Source organism: Ostrea edulis, chromosome 5 (assembly GCF_947568905.1).
Source record: "Ostrea edulis chromosome 5, xbOstEdul1.1, whole genome shotgun sequence".
In the NCBI taxonomy this organism is placed as follows: Eukaryota; Metazoa; Mollusca; class Bivalvia; order Ostreida; family Ostreidae; genus Ostrea; species Ostrea edulis.
In genome coordinates, this window is record NC_079168.1 from 28,429,643 (window position 1) to 28,444,340 (window position 14,698).

A 14,698-nucleotide genomic window follows, 5' to 3' on the forward strand; every position below is an offset into this window, starting at 1 on the left:
AAGATAGAAACATACAGCTGGAAACACGTTTTAATGTGCTGTTTGTACACAAATACAAATAAACCCCAATAAAGTTTACAAAATATTGCACAACGAGAGAACAAGTCTCACTTAAATCAACAAATCTTCATAAGCACAATGCAGCTTTACAGAATAACATCAAACCTGTATCCAGTAGGCTCATGTAACGTTGAAAATGTCGGAAGCGGGATTTTAAAAACACCCACAATTCCATGTTCATTCAAAATGACAACAAATACTTAACACTGGAACAAAATTACAGGGCGCAACATTTTGGGAACATTGAAAAGGCAATTTTTCTATGTTGAAAATGTAACTTTTGTTCAACGTCGAACTTTAAATGTTGAAACAGGGTTGGAATTGCTACATCTTAAATTTAACTGCAAATTTATTCTAATGAAAAAAAAACCCAAAGAAATTCAACATAGATTCCGCGCTAGACTATTATTGATATTTCAACGTCGATTCAAAACTATTTTTCGTTTGTACTTCTCTGTGTCATTTGGCAAATGTTGAAAAAAATAGTGAATTTAACATCATTAATTGTTGTATTATGTTAACTGAACGATTCTTAAAACGTTTGGTGTATAGATTTTTCTTCCTCTTTTATGAGTCATTAAAAAGCACATCAATGTATTTCTGAGTATCGCACATTTTACATACGATATTTCATATATACGATACACTCCCAAGTGTTACGCAAGTGAAAGTCTTGGAACCTAACCTGCTATCAACGTTGATATTAATTCGAAGTCGAAATATCAACATAAGAATTTTAAAGGCAATTCGCTTTTCAATATTCAACCCAATTTCAACGTTGTTTAAATGTTGAAAATGTACGCTGCATCAATGTTCTGCTGGGTGCATATCACAAAATAAAATCACAGTCTAGAAGAAAAACGTGAAGACAGAGGCAAGAAATGCAACAAATAACAGATCGCATGCAAAAATAATAATAATAATAATAAACAGTTGATTGTATGACAAAACTAGAAAGTGACAATTACCTGTACATATGTTACAAATAAACAAAATACTCATATTCCCACATGTCCTCGGAGTATTCTGAGGTTACACAATCTTTAAGATTATATTCCGCTAACCTGCTGTCTATAAAGTTCAGCATTTTACTGACTGTGTCTGGGCTAATGTCGCCCAGTAAATTTTCCTGTCTTCCGGGAGACAAAAGCTTAATTTGCTTAAAGAACTCCGACTCGTCAGCCAGATGGGGATTATTAACATAGAAGTTGGGCAGCCGTCCATTATGAAGAGCTCTTTTCAGGAAGAGTATGGCGTCTGATACACGATCGGACAGTTGGTCCATTCCCCACTGATTGGTCCTACTTTCCACCATCATGTAACTGACCACAGTTTCTATCATATAGGAGGTTACCTCTCCCCTGCTCAGTAAGGTCTTTCTAGACTGCGATGCAAACAAAAATTTCAAAATCTGGATAACAATTTTATGGCACCCAAACATGCCACGATAATGGCATTTCTGGTCCATCTTGTTCAAAAAGAAATGCTCTAATTCGCCAAACGACATATTCCAGAACAAATCGTGAGGCGTGGCTTGTATTGGTTGTGTGGTATACCGATTTCGAGGCGCCATCTTGCGTTTGATGTCTACATTTGACCAAGAGGGTACGGCGTACAGGTGATTGGGGTCGATCCACTTGTTGCAGCTCAATAACAGGGAGGGAATTAGTTGTATTCTGATGTCGGGGTTATGGAACCCCACGACATTCCTAGTATCCAGAGACAACTGTAGACCTGGAGACGTGGCCCGTTGAATCCGGAATGGTAATCTGTCAATCACTGGTCTGCCCTCCTTGTATAGTTTCTGTAAAGCAATGTCGGTCAGTTCACAAACGGAATTCAAGAATTCTTGAGGAGAGATACATTTCTTTTCCTGAAATTGTTTCAGAAGCCTCGATGGTACTTCATGATCTTCGTTTTCAACAACATTTAGTACAAGTTTACCGGGCGGGATTTCGGGGTTGATACCATGATCGATAGCCGATGACAGTTCAAACTCAGTGCACTGGAATACAAAGGAAAAGTCGAATTGATTCGCAGCGCTGACTTTTATTCCTTTCAGCATACTTCCTGTTGGAGAACACTGGACAAACCTAAGACCATGATATGGACTCATTGTTCTAAGAACTTTCTCTAAAAGATGGAGGGCATACTTCACAATGAAATTTGACACACATAACTCTTCAAAATTCACTAAGCAGGAATTAATGAAGAAGTCCATAAGTCTTTTATTCTTTCCGTTCAGTGACTGCTGGACGGAATCCGGTACATTGATCAAGTGCGTGTACGTATTATTGTAGACAATGTCCTTTTGAAATTCCCTAAAGGCGATCGTCTCAGTAGGGTCGTCCCCCCGGGGGTCTTGCGAGGGAAGTGAAGGGGAACTACTCCGTCTTCCCGTGGCTCTGAGAATTGGTCGCCGTGGAAGACGAACAGACGACGTCACGGTACTATGTAGAGGACCGTCGTGTGGAGGTGGAGTCTTGTCTATCAAGTGTTTATCTAGCTCTTGAAACAGGCAGTCGATGGTCCGTTTTAGGAAAGATGGAACGTCGCAGCTGGGATTAAATGTACGACCAGCGTAGAATGAAATGGAATACAGGGGTATGGTCTCCTTTGGCGCGGGTTTGCCTACAGCAGTGATGGTGTTTTGATTCTCGCGCGGGTCCTCTGACTCGTCGTTAGTGCTGGATTCGTCTGGCGCTGACTGTAACTGCTTACCTTCGCAGAAATCAAGAAACTTGGCGACAAGCAATGGAACCACTACTGTTACAAAAATTATACACACCCACAGGAAAATTATTCCTCTGTTTATTTCCACATTGCCTTGATAACTTGTGATCTGTGAACATTCGGAAACGTCTTTCGTTGTCTCCGGATAAAGATAATCTACGTTCCTTCTTACCCACGAGGACAACTCCACTCCAAGCCTTGTCCATTCGGAATCAACATCCGGGTTATTTTCCACTGGATTACCAACATGATCACATTCCGATAACTGGAGTTTGAAGAAAAGTCTGTAAAACCATGTGTCATTGAAAAAATGTACTGCCATCTTTGAAGCATGACTTCATTATTGTGAAAACGAAAGTAGAAGTTCTAAACACAGAGTTGTCTTTCTTTTTGCACCGTATAGCACACAGAGCACTCTGGGCTGGTTGGAAATCAAGTCGAATCGTTCTATCGGGCCGGATACTCAACGCGGACTCCCTTGAAAACCTCTATCGCTGTGCGGGTGGGAACATTTTCCAGGACGAACTATTTGAAAACATGGGATTTTGATAAATTATATAGTTTATTAACTCAATTTCATTCCACTTTGGCTTAAATATATTCTATTGCATATATATATATATAGTATACAAAATGTCGAACACAAGTTCTAACAACTTATACCATAGGCACAAAGTTCTCACCACAGACACTTGTTTCTGTAAATAACTTACGACCTCTGTATACTAATAATTAACTCGTGTTATTATTAGTATACAGAGGTCGTAAGTTATTTACAGAAACAAGTGCCTGTGGTTCTCACCTAAGATTATATTAATTAATAACAATCGTTTAAAACATGCATATACAGAATAAATACTATTAATATGATTATTATCACGAGAATCTGCTTCAGTTCAATATAAATTTCTGTACAGCAGTGAAAATTTTCGAAATATACCACCTATAAAGTAGTACTATAATACAGGAAAATGCAAATGAGGAGAGGTATAGATAGATCCAATTTCCTTTCAAAATATATACATGTACATGTATCAATAAATTGCATGCTGTGAAAAAAAAATTATTGGTGAATGGAATTCCTGTTCATAGCTAATTATCTAAGAAAAGTTAACGCACACAAAATATTTATATAGGCCTAATAATAATATATTTAATAATAACTGGTAGATTTTTATTTTATTAAGTTTCATACAATCGTTATGGAATTCAAATACACGGCTTCAGATTTATCACAAGTATTTAATGATCACCAATGCCTTTCAGAAGATATCACGTGTTGGTGTCAGATACCCATTTTATTCGGTATTAATCGTGATAATGCATAAAAAGTTTTTCCAGTTGAAAGCCAGAATATTGTTCTGTTTTATAATACATAAATCGTTTACCTGACTTCACAGAAACTTTGAAAAAATAAGTCCATGCAATTTTCCTTCATTACGTTGGATTTTATAATGTATCTGTTATCCGTTGCAGTCCAACTTGGAATATACCGTTTAAAATATAGCTACTTGTTATTTTTTGAGGAGGGGGGGGGTCCTACCCCAGAACCCCCATCCTTATCTGGATCCGCCACTAATACATACACGTAGGCTACAGAATAATTGAAATTTCTGTTCATTTTATGCAGTGTGTTCTTTACATGAGGAAACTGTAGCCTAAATGTTTAGAAAAACAAATAAATTTGAATTGATTTTGGGGAATTTAAGTTTTTCCTGTTTCGTTATTTTTTTGTCAGTCTTTGCTTGTGTCCAGTCATATATCACAATCCTTGAATTGATATATTCTTTCCAAGATTTGTCATTTACTTGAAGATAATGTGAAGGGAACTAACACAACAAAATGTCATTTTTTTCAAGTAATTTTCTGCAAGGATTTACACTGTAAATTAAGCACGACAGTGTTACATCAAATGGACGATGCCATTAGTGCACTTGACGAATCGGGAATAGTCAATGTGACGAGTAAATCATTAAGTTTGACTAAGATCGTTAGTCCTTTAAAAGACGAAGACGTGCATCAAATTTACTATTCATTAAAGTCAACTTGACAATGTACAAAGTTCATATTGATATATTAGATGAAGTCAATTTGACTGAGCCAGTTAGTACCATTGACAAAGAATCCTAGTCCAATTGACTAACTGCATAGAACTTTATTGAGTGGACAGTCAACCTGACAATTTTACCTTGTCAAGTTGACTAGGGTAGTATCTCAGAGAAATAAGGAAATATTAGTTTTTACTGTAGTCTCTCAGAGAAATAAGGAAAAACTAGTTTTTGTAACATTAACATTTCACTGCCCCTATATACAGTTGAATAATGGCGGGGTAAGCTTTGCTAACACTACCGATTTTTCGCGTTTCTAGACAAAGTAGTTATAATGAGTTACGTTTTTGTAATTAATTCGGTCGCTTACACCCCACTGACAAAAATCTGGATCCGCTCCTCTGTCGGTCTTTTCTTTTTCTTTTTGTCCCAGCGAATGCAGTCACAATCGATGGCGGAAGCAGGTTAGTACTTAGCTGGTGTCTGTCGATCTGATTGTCTGTCTGGATACAAACACAGTTGATGGCGGACGCAGGGTAAATAGTGTGGCCTTTGTTTGTCGGTCTGTCTGTCTGGATGAATGTCATAGGTTAATTAATGTGACCGGTTTGTTTGGATGGATGGCGCGGTTTAATTAGTTGGCCGATAGTTTTCTGGATGGGTGGCCGACACAGGTTAATTAATGTGGTCGGTGGTTGTCTGGATGACAGACACAGGTTAATTAATGTGATCGGTGGTTGTCTGAATGAATGACAGACACAGGTTAATTAATGTGGTCGGTGGTTGTCTGGATGACAGACACAGGTTAATTAATGTGGTCGGTGGGTTTCTGTCGGGATGGCAGACACAGGCTAATAAATTTGGCCAGTGTTTGTCGGTCTGTCTGTCTGGATACAAACACCATGTTTAATCAATGTAGCCTGTATATGTGGCTCTGTATGGATGGAGTCAGAAGTTTACAATAACGCACATGTAGGCGACATACATAGCAGATCTCAAGAATATGTGAATTATGTATCTTAAGTTCTAAAGAAAACTACACTTCCTCTCTGATTACCCAATCTATGTTGAGGCGAGGAATGTTTTTTTTTTAATGATGTGTCCCAGCTCAACAAGATATGAAGACAAACCAGTAATTATCTAACTGGGTCAATATCTAGTTAAAAACTTTTCAGAAAAAGAGGTAATGTAATAAAAACTGCAAAAGTGCACCTAGTTTATTATTCATATGTTTGTATAATACTGATGATGTCAATGTACTTTTGTATTTACATTCACTGAATGTTTTCTCTTATATTTCTTTCGTATACACCAGGCAAATCATATGTACTTGTTTCCTGCTACATGTAGTTTGTAGTTAAAGCTGCAATCTTTATAAACTGTCTTTGTTGTAATGCCCTCTGGTCCTGCTTTTGTTGAACATTATGCCCTCTGGGCCTGTCTTTGCTGTTATGCCATCTGGGTCCAAAATTAGAATGATCTTATCTCACAATTTTGTGTATTCCAGAATTTCTGACGAGAGCTGTAGTTAGGCAGGCATTGTTTATCATTTTTTGTATCCCAGAATTTCTGACGAGAGCTGTAGCTCTAAAGACAGGCATAGTTTATCATATTTTTGTATCAAATTGGGTCAAATGCTGTCTGACGTGTTTCATACCAATTGTTAAGCCGTTCTTGACACACTGATTTTGACTACTGATAACACCGTTTACCTGATCAGGATATAGGCTCACGGCGGGTGTGAGCGGTCGACAGGGGATGCTTACTCCTCCTAGGCACATGATCCCACCTCTGGTGTGTCCAGGGGTCCGTGTTTGCCCAACTATCTATTTTGTATTGCTTATAGGTTGATTGATTGATTGAATATTGTTTAACGTCCCTCTCGAGAATATTTTACTCATATGGAGACGTCACCACTGCCGGTGAAGGGCTGCAAAATTTAGGCCTATGCTCGGCGCATATGGCCATTGAGCAGGGAGGGATCTTTATCGTGCTACACCTGTTGTGACACGGGATCTCGGTTTTTGCGGTCTCATCCGAAGGACCGCCCCATTTAGTCACCTCTTACGACAAGCAAGGGGTACTGAGGACCTACTCTAACCCAGATTCCCACGGGATTATTGCTTATAGGAGCTATGCGATTGATCACTGTTCGCTATCTTCACCTTTCATCACTGAATTCATTACGAGAGCTGTAGATAGAGACAAGCACATTTATTGATATTTTTGCATCTAAATACATGTACACGTGTATGGTAAAAATAAACACTTTAAACTTCTATTTTTGATAAGGAATAATGTATGAATTTATAAGATGTATTTTTTCAATCAAAGGGAGTTAACGTCTTACTATCAATTTGTACGCACATTAATGAAAGGTGAAGATAACGAACAGTGATCAATCTCACAGCTCCTATAAAGGTGAAGATAACGAACAATGATCAATCTCACAGCTCCTATAAAGGTGAAAATAACGAACAGTGATCAATCTCATAGCTCCTATAAAGGTGAAGATAACGAACAGTGATCAATCTCACATCTCCTATAAAGGTGAAGATAACGAACAATGATCAATCTCACAGCTCATATAAAGGTGAAGATAACGTTCAGTGATCAATCTCACAACTCCTATAAAGGTGAAGATAACGAACAGTGATCAATCTCACAGCTCCCATAACGGTGAAGATAACGAACAGTGATCAATCTCATAGCTCCTATAAAGGTGAAGATAACGAACAGTGATCAATCTCATAACTCTTATAAAGGTGAAGATAACGAACAGTGATCAATCTCACAGCTCGTGTAAAGGTGAAGATAACGAACAGTGATCAATCTCACAACTCCTATAAAAGGTGAAGATATCGAACAGTGTTCAATTTCATAACTCTTATAAAGGTGAAGATAACGAACAGTGATCAATCTCACAGCTCGTATAAAGGTGAAGATAACGAACAGTGATCAATCTCACAGCTCGTATAAAGGTGAAGATAACGAACAGTGATCAATCTCACAGCTCCTATAAAGGTGATGATAACGAACAGTGATCAATCTCATAACTCCTATAAAGGTGAAGATAACGAACAGTGCTCAATTTTATAATTCCTATAAAGATGAAGATAACGAACAGTGTTCAATCTCATAACCCCTATAAAGGTGAAGATAACGAACAGTGTTCAATCTCATAACTCCTATAAAGGTGAAGATAACTAGAGGTTAAATTAAGAAACAAACGCAAGACATTCCGAAGAAATTGGGAAGAAATAAATTTTCATCTAAAAAAATGTGTACATTGAAATAAACCTAAGTAATTAACCACCCAATGTTTAGGATATATAATTTCTAGTCCATTACAATGCTTAAACGGCCTTGCTCTATATATATGATGCAGCTGCACATCGTTAATTAGCTGCAATAATGTAGCCCTATCCAATTTTTTAATTCTGACGTTTTCGGGATAGGGCTACAATTCCATAGGATCTCCGTAATGGTGCAAAATAATTTTATGAATAACCGATAATAAACTCTATGTATTAGTCCTAAATGTTGTTTACACCAAAAGGAGTACCAACTTTGTGCTCGGGCATGTCTAATAAAGGTGTTTTTCATTAAATATAATGTACAGCATGCAAAATTCTTCGTCTGCTCCGCCATGCTTGTTATCGCGAGATCTCGTAGGTGGATCTAATGAAAAACCTAAACATTGACAATCAGCGCGAAAATGTAGTTACTCGAGCCACTTCGACAAAGAAAGGGAAATCATATTGTTGCAGAAAGAATTTACACTCTGCAGTTCGGTTTTTAACTTGATATTAAATTCAAACCTTTTCAATACCGACGAAATAGCTTTCGCCTCCATACTTGTCCATTGATGTAAATACTACCTTATATGGCATATGCAAATGACTTGACAATCGGAAGTTGAAACTTCAGTACATCAAACATGGCGCACAAATATGAATCGAGAAATTGGAATTCATCGAAATTGTTGAAAACGGTAGAATAAGAGCCTCACAAATCTTAAGTTGCAGGTTGTAAATTTATATATTGACTAAGAAACATAGAATATCATTTTATTTACGTAAAGAAAGTCAGGAAATGTTTAGAATGAGCGCAAATGTTGCGGGAGTGAATCACTCCCGCATTTGCACCATTACGGAGATCCTAAGGAGTTGTAGCCCTCTCCCTAAAAAAAAAAAAAAAAAAAAAAAAAAAAAAAAAAAAAAATCAGAGAGGGCTACATTATTGCAGCTAATCGTTAATGTGCACGTGATATGTCCTGTACGATTTCATAGGATGACTCAATCCGATATGATAAACAAAATGCAAACAAAAGTAAGTTACGAAGATCCGACATGACCTAGTTTTGTCTTATCGGTCATGTTCAGTACATTAGCCCCGGTATCTGGGGGATCATTATGACCCACGAGCTGGAGGAATCTACTAGAGGTTTACGGATTCTTTATCAACTTGGTGATTATACTCAAGTAATGCAGACAGGTAAAAATGTGCATGTGTTAGATGTATGTACTGTTTAATTATATATTTTACAGCTAACCTCCTACGTATTTGAATATTTGCAATTAGGACTTGGAAAAGATGAAAATGTAATCGACCTATTATAGTATTAACTGTGAGTAAGGAAAAACTTTCAAATATGTCCGATTTGTCAAGCAATAAACATTTCCCGTGATCATGATAGTTAATTAAGCACAATGATAAAACTTCCCTTTTCTGGGATAGAAATCAAGAAAATATGTTAATTAAAACCAAAAGTGGCTTTGAAAAACCCGAAAATTCAAGCGAGTGCAAATGATATATTCAATTCACGAAAGTTTTAGACGATTCTTTGTAGACGCGTGTGCATGCATACGCTAGTTATATAGGATGTCTATCTGCATGCGCTAGTAATGGGAATTTGACGAGAGAGAGAGAGAGAGAGAGAGAGAGAGAGAGAGTCGAATTCTTTGTTGATTACTAAAAGTTGATTATATGTAGTCTCTTTAGTGAGCTTAACAACACGTTGACAAAATGTTTAAGAGGACTGTAACCTCTTTTCCAAGTTTACTCACACGGGGATGTATAAACAGATTAAAAATACAGATAAACAAGTAAACACACGAGAAAGGAAGATGTGTACTCGATTGTCAGATGATGCAAAACGTCACCGCTTATCATATCATACTCACCATGTACATTAGGGTATAATTTAAACATTTGTTGTGCCAAATGCTTACAGAACGTTTAACCACTATTTTTAAATGTCTCATCCACTCTGGCTCATGTACAAATAGGTCACTGTGGCGTATCTGAAATTGACACACGCTAGCTCAGTCGCTGCAGATATAATTTTTATTTATTTTCCGCTAAGAACGATCTACAGTCCTACACTGAATCAGGAATGGGAATGGGACTGTTGCACTCTAGACCTGCCTATCAGGCGCGCCCCACCTATCGTGAAACAAGGACTGTTGCACTCTAGACCTGCCCATCACCCCCCCCCCCCTCCCCTTAGCTATCGTGAAACAATCGCATCTTCTCTGGTCTTTCCGGCAAGTTCGGAAAAGTGGTGTTTTTTTTTTTAAATGCGCAACGGAAAGGTCCGAGAATGAGCGATGGATCATTATGTTGAAGTCGGTAATGGGGTATGTTATTGTTTACAAAGTTTTGAAGTGTATGGTTATCGATTGAATTTTATTATATATATCACATTTCAAGTATCCTTTTGATGAAATGTGTCATTTAAAAGTTAAAATTGTTTCTGCTCAAAATAAAGATGCTTTATTAAAATTACAAAAGTCTGTTTGTAAACATAAACAAGGCTGGAGTCTTGTTTACATAACACAGAGTTAAGGTAGTACTCTACATCGTCATAATGGCTGACTTCCTTTAAAAACATGGATGAAAAAATCGATATCAGCAATATTTGGCTTTTCCTTTTCAATTTAAATACCTAGCCGAGTAGCTCAGTAGGTTAGAATACCGACTGCTGACCTATAGGTCGGAGGTTCAAGTACAGCAGGGGTTTTAATATTTTTTCAGATTACCTTCCTCAAAAACTGTATTTTTTTGACAAAATAAAGTAAATTTGAAAATTTTCAACTTCAAAATATTACTGTACATATCCTCCACTTTTCATCTACGTCAAATTTCTCTGGTGTAGCACACCTCCTTAAGACTAAAATATTCTCTTATCCTTGTATATCAAGTAGGTCCAAATGTGGTTGTCAATTTTAACTGAGTTATATTTGTATTATTTAACATCAAAAATGAAAAAAAAAAATATTTTTCTAAAAAAAGAAGAAGAAAAAAAAAAGTGAACCAGTCCCTTTAAATAAAGATTATTTGAATCGATCATTGACACAATGACACTTTCACGCCGGCCGTTTGAACTCGTTAGGGAATGGTCAGTATTTATTCAAACTCGCGCAGCAACGATGAATATCTGAATAAGTTAATTAAAAAAGTTTATATAATTTATTAATTTTTTCAAAGTTTTGCAAAAAGTGAGTCCCTGTGAAGGTATTATAAGCTATTTTTCACGTCTTGAAATACAATCGTCCATTATTTAGATGTCGTGATTTCAAAAAAAAAAGTTTAATAAATAATGACTCAACATGCAACCTGATCTTAAGGAAGGTCGTATGTAAACAATATATATTGAATATTTCTGACGTATCGGATGCTCGTCAGAGAAATCATGATTAAATGTAATTATTCATAAACACATACAATGTACATGGATACCTATCGACACTGAGTACGTTGTACGGTTACTTTTTAGAACGTACCAATCAAACCCACGCCAGGAGGACTTTCTCCTGTAATACCGTGCAATAACGAATAATTACCTGTGTGATATTTAAACTAGGGAAACAGAGATCACGTGGTCTATTAATTTAAATGTGACCGAACACATGGTTGAATAATATGATGATGACATGATGTATTGGCTAAACGTGGTTAACGGACAAGTTTACACGAACAGATTTACTAGACAATTAGGTGAGTGCCAAAAAATGTTAAAATTCTCCTATCGTTTAAGTACATATGTTTATCATTTATAGATACATACAGAAAAATTCTAACTATCAGCACTCACAGGTTATTCACCTTGTTTGTGAACTTAAACCGTCAATATGTGAACAAAGAACTTCACATGATCATTGATATCGCACTCCAGGTTATAGTGTTCACGGAGAGTGACGATTTAGAATTCTGCTGGATGCAAATGAATGTACAAACCGTGTAATTTAATATGTAGTCGTTTAAATCTCCTTTTACTAAAGCCGTTTATATTTCCTGTCCCTTTCTCTTGTTTAATCCGATACATGAACTGCTTGTGCCGATCATGAGTAACAATGAAACATTTAACATCTGTAGAATACAAGTGCCTGAGAACAGGACCCCTCCACTGGTCCGGAAAGTCCTCAGCTTGCTGTGATACTCGGCTTATCTTATCACTTTTCTAAATCATATTTAAAGTGCATATTGATAGTATTCCATATGAAAAAAATCGATACCTTAATCCACCTATTAAGCATATATATAATATATCTGCTATAACGTTAGGCATCAACTGCCGACTGTGTACGAGACATTTTTCGCGCGACTGAGATTGATTTTAAAAATTTCTTTTTCTACAGAGAGAAGGAAAGACCCGCACACCCTTATATTCGATGCCATCTTCTACGGAAATAAGAACGAGGTTCAACAGCTGATCTCAGGCGGGGTGGACAAACATGTCATTACGCACTATCCCATGCGCTGGGAAGGGGCGAGCGTTCTTGGCGCTGCTGCTCACGAAGGGCATCTGGACATCGTCAGGTACCTGGTGGACATTGGAACGTCTGTAAATTTCAGTGATCCTTGTCAAGGACGGACACCTTTGCACTGGGCATGTCTCGGTAATCAGTACCAAGTGGCGGCATACCTCATCAAACACGGTGCTGACGTCAACCACGCAGATAAGGAGCAGACAACACCACTACTACGCGCTGTCATCACTAGAAATCACGACATAGTTAAACTTCTGATTGGGAATGGCGCTGACGTCCATCTGGTAGACATTATGTGTTGCTCTGCTCTCCATTACGCTTGTATCCACGACGACAAAAAATTGATAAGTACCGTCATTCGAGCCGGTTGCATTTCAAACAATCTGGCTTTGGTTGGAAAAGGAACGCCATTACACACTTTGTATCAACAAAATGACACTACAAACATTACGCTATTACTAGAAGCAGGGTACAGTCTGGATAATGATCGGCACTGGATAAAATCGGTTCCAACCTTTGCTACGTGTTCCCAATCTGTCCGTGAACGTGTTTTACAGCGTGCCAACCAACCGATGAATTTAAAACATTTGTGCAGAAAAACAGTTAGAAATCAACTCGATGGAGTGAACGTTGAACAGAGATTAGAAAGACTCAAATGTCCACCCTTGTTACAAAAATATCTTGCACTCGATCTTTTATGATATTAAATAATATTTACGTTCCCATTATTTTCCCCTTCGATATTTTTACATCAACTGAAATGAGAGCCACTTTCCCTCATGAATGTGAACAATGTACGTATGAATTTAATAAATATAGCACGACTATTTTAACGGCTGGGAATATAAAAAAATTAATTTCATTTTTGAAAATACATGAGGGTATGAACAGCAACACGAATTATATTAAACGGCTTTACTTCAGCTTACTTAAAGGACACATATCGTGTTTTCAAAGTATACAGAATTATATGCATTTTGTCTTCCTTATGCTTATAGAAATTAATTGTAATAGTTCGTTCGCTGAAGTATTGCGATAATTAGCCACAATACGGACTTAAATCTAAGCCCCGATTTCAAAAAGCCTAGTTAATTAGATAGGTAGTCACGTGGTACAGTGACGTCATATGCGACCTTCGTCGATCAACTTGTTGTAAAAGTAGTGTTAGATATTTTTAAAAACTCGGGTTTTAGGGGCCTAATTTATTTACCATGGATAACATTTATTTCGATGTTGACAAATTTCCCGAGTCTTATAGCTTTTAGCCACCAGTGCGAGAAAAGCGAGTATGAAATCTGCATAAATTTGCGAGTAAATAATATTTACATGTATACATGGGATCACTGTCTAAACACAATTTGGTAATGCCATTTCTGTAAACAACTGTAATTAGCGTTTTTGCTTTTCTAAAATAAACAGTGCAATAATTATTAAATTTATTTTTGGAGAAGTTAGATAGGCCTAAATTATGATACGATTATGTATCATTGACAACTAGGCCTACTGTCACGGGTGCATTTCGGGAAAAAAAATAATAATGATCAAACTTATTGTGAAAATCACAATACTTTTAAATTATTTTATTAAAGCAATTTTATTAGGCCTAATAATTATTTTTTGTTATCAACACGTTGTTACTTACGAAGTGGGAGCGCGGCGTGCTGTTGTTGTAAACACGTACGCTTTTCTTAAAAAAAAAAAAAAAATGAAAGCATTAATTATAATTCAATTCAAAAGTCGGGAAATATTATATATTTTTATTTATAATTGAAAGTTCAATTATCTTTAAATTTCCTTTTTAAAACTACCAGTTGGTAGACACTGCTAACAAAGTTCTGCCTATGTTGTTACAAGGTGAAGGTCAGTTGGTGCGAGTGTGTATTGAATTCGAGAGCAGAACGGAAAGCATATGCCGTAGGCCTATATGTAACAGTGCGTAGCTTCGATAGAACAATTTTCTTGCAGTTTATCTACGTCTTTGTCCAAGTGCTTGTTTGGAAAAGTACAGGGACAAATTCTACTGGGAGTTTTTATGGCAAAGTCGTTGTGCCGACAAAAAATATTCACGGCTTGTCCCTCATA

General features: G+C 36.9%; 2 protein-coding genes across 3 annotated transcripts; one reads left to right on the forward strand and one right to left on the reverse strand.

The window, feature by feature from the left end:
- Nucleotides 1-16: 16 nt before the first annotated feature.
- On the reverse strand, nucleotides 17-6,526 carry LOC125651846 (uncharacterized). The gene has a single exon (XM_048880650.2). It carries the CDS (start codon nucleotides 3,113-3,115, stop codon nucleotides 1,040-1,042), a length of 2,076 nt encoding a protein of 691 aa, XP_048736607.2. The 5' UTR covers nucleotides 3,116-6,526; the 3' UTR covers nucleotides 17-1,039.
- A 2,566-nt stretch (nucleotides 6,527-9,092) lies between these two features.
- On the forward strand, nucleotides 9,093-13,445 carry LOC125651851 (serine/threonine-protein phosphatase 6 regulatory ankyrin repeat subunit A-like). Of its 2 annotated transcripts, XM_056165665.1 has the most exons (4): nucleotides 9,093-10,294; nucleotides 10,354-10,692; nucleotides 11,016-11,843; nucleotides 12,485-13,445. In XM_056165665.1, exons 3-4 carry the CDS (start codon nucleotides 11,780-11,782, stop codon nucleotides 13,315-13,317), a joined length of 897 nt encoding a protein of 298 aa, XP_056021640.1. In that variant the 5' UTR covers nucleotides 9,093-10,294; nucleotides 10,354-10,692; nucleotides 11,016-11,779; the 3' UTR covers nucleotides 13,318-13,445. The 2 variants fall into 2 exon arrangements, with proteins under 2 accessions (XP_056021640.1, XP_048736615.2); XM_048880658.2 differs by lacking the exons at nucleotides 10,354-10,692; nucleotides 11,016-11,843 and having other exon boundaries at nucleotides 9,102-9,338.
- Nucleotides 13,446-14,698: the final 1,253 nt, after the last annotated feature.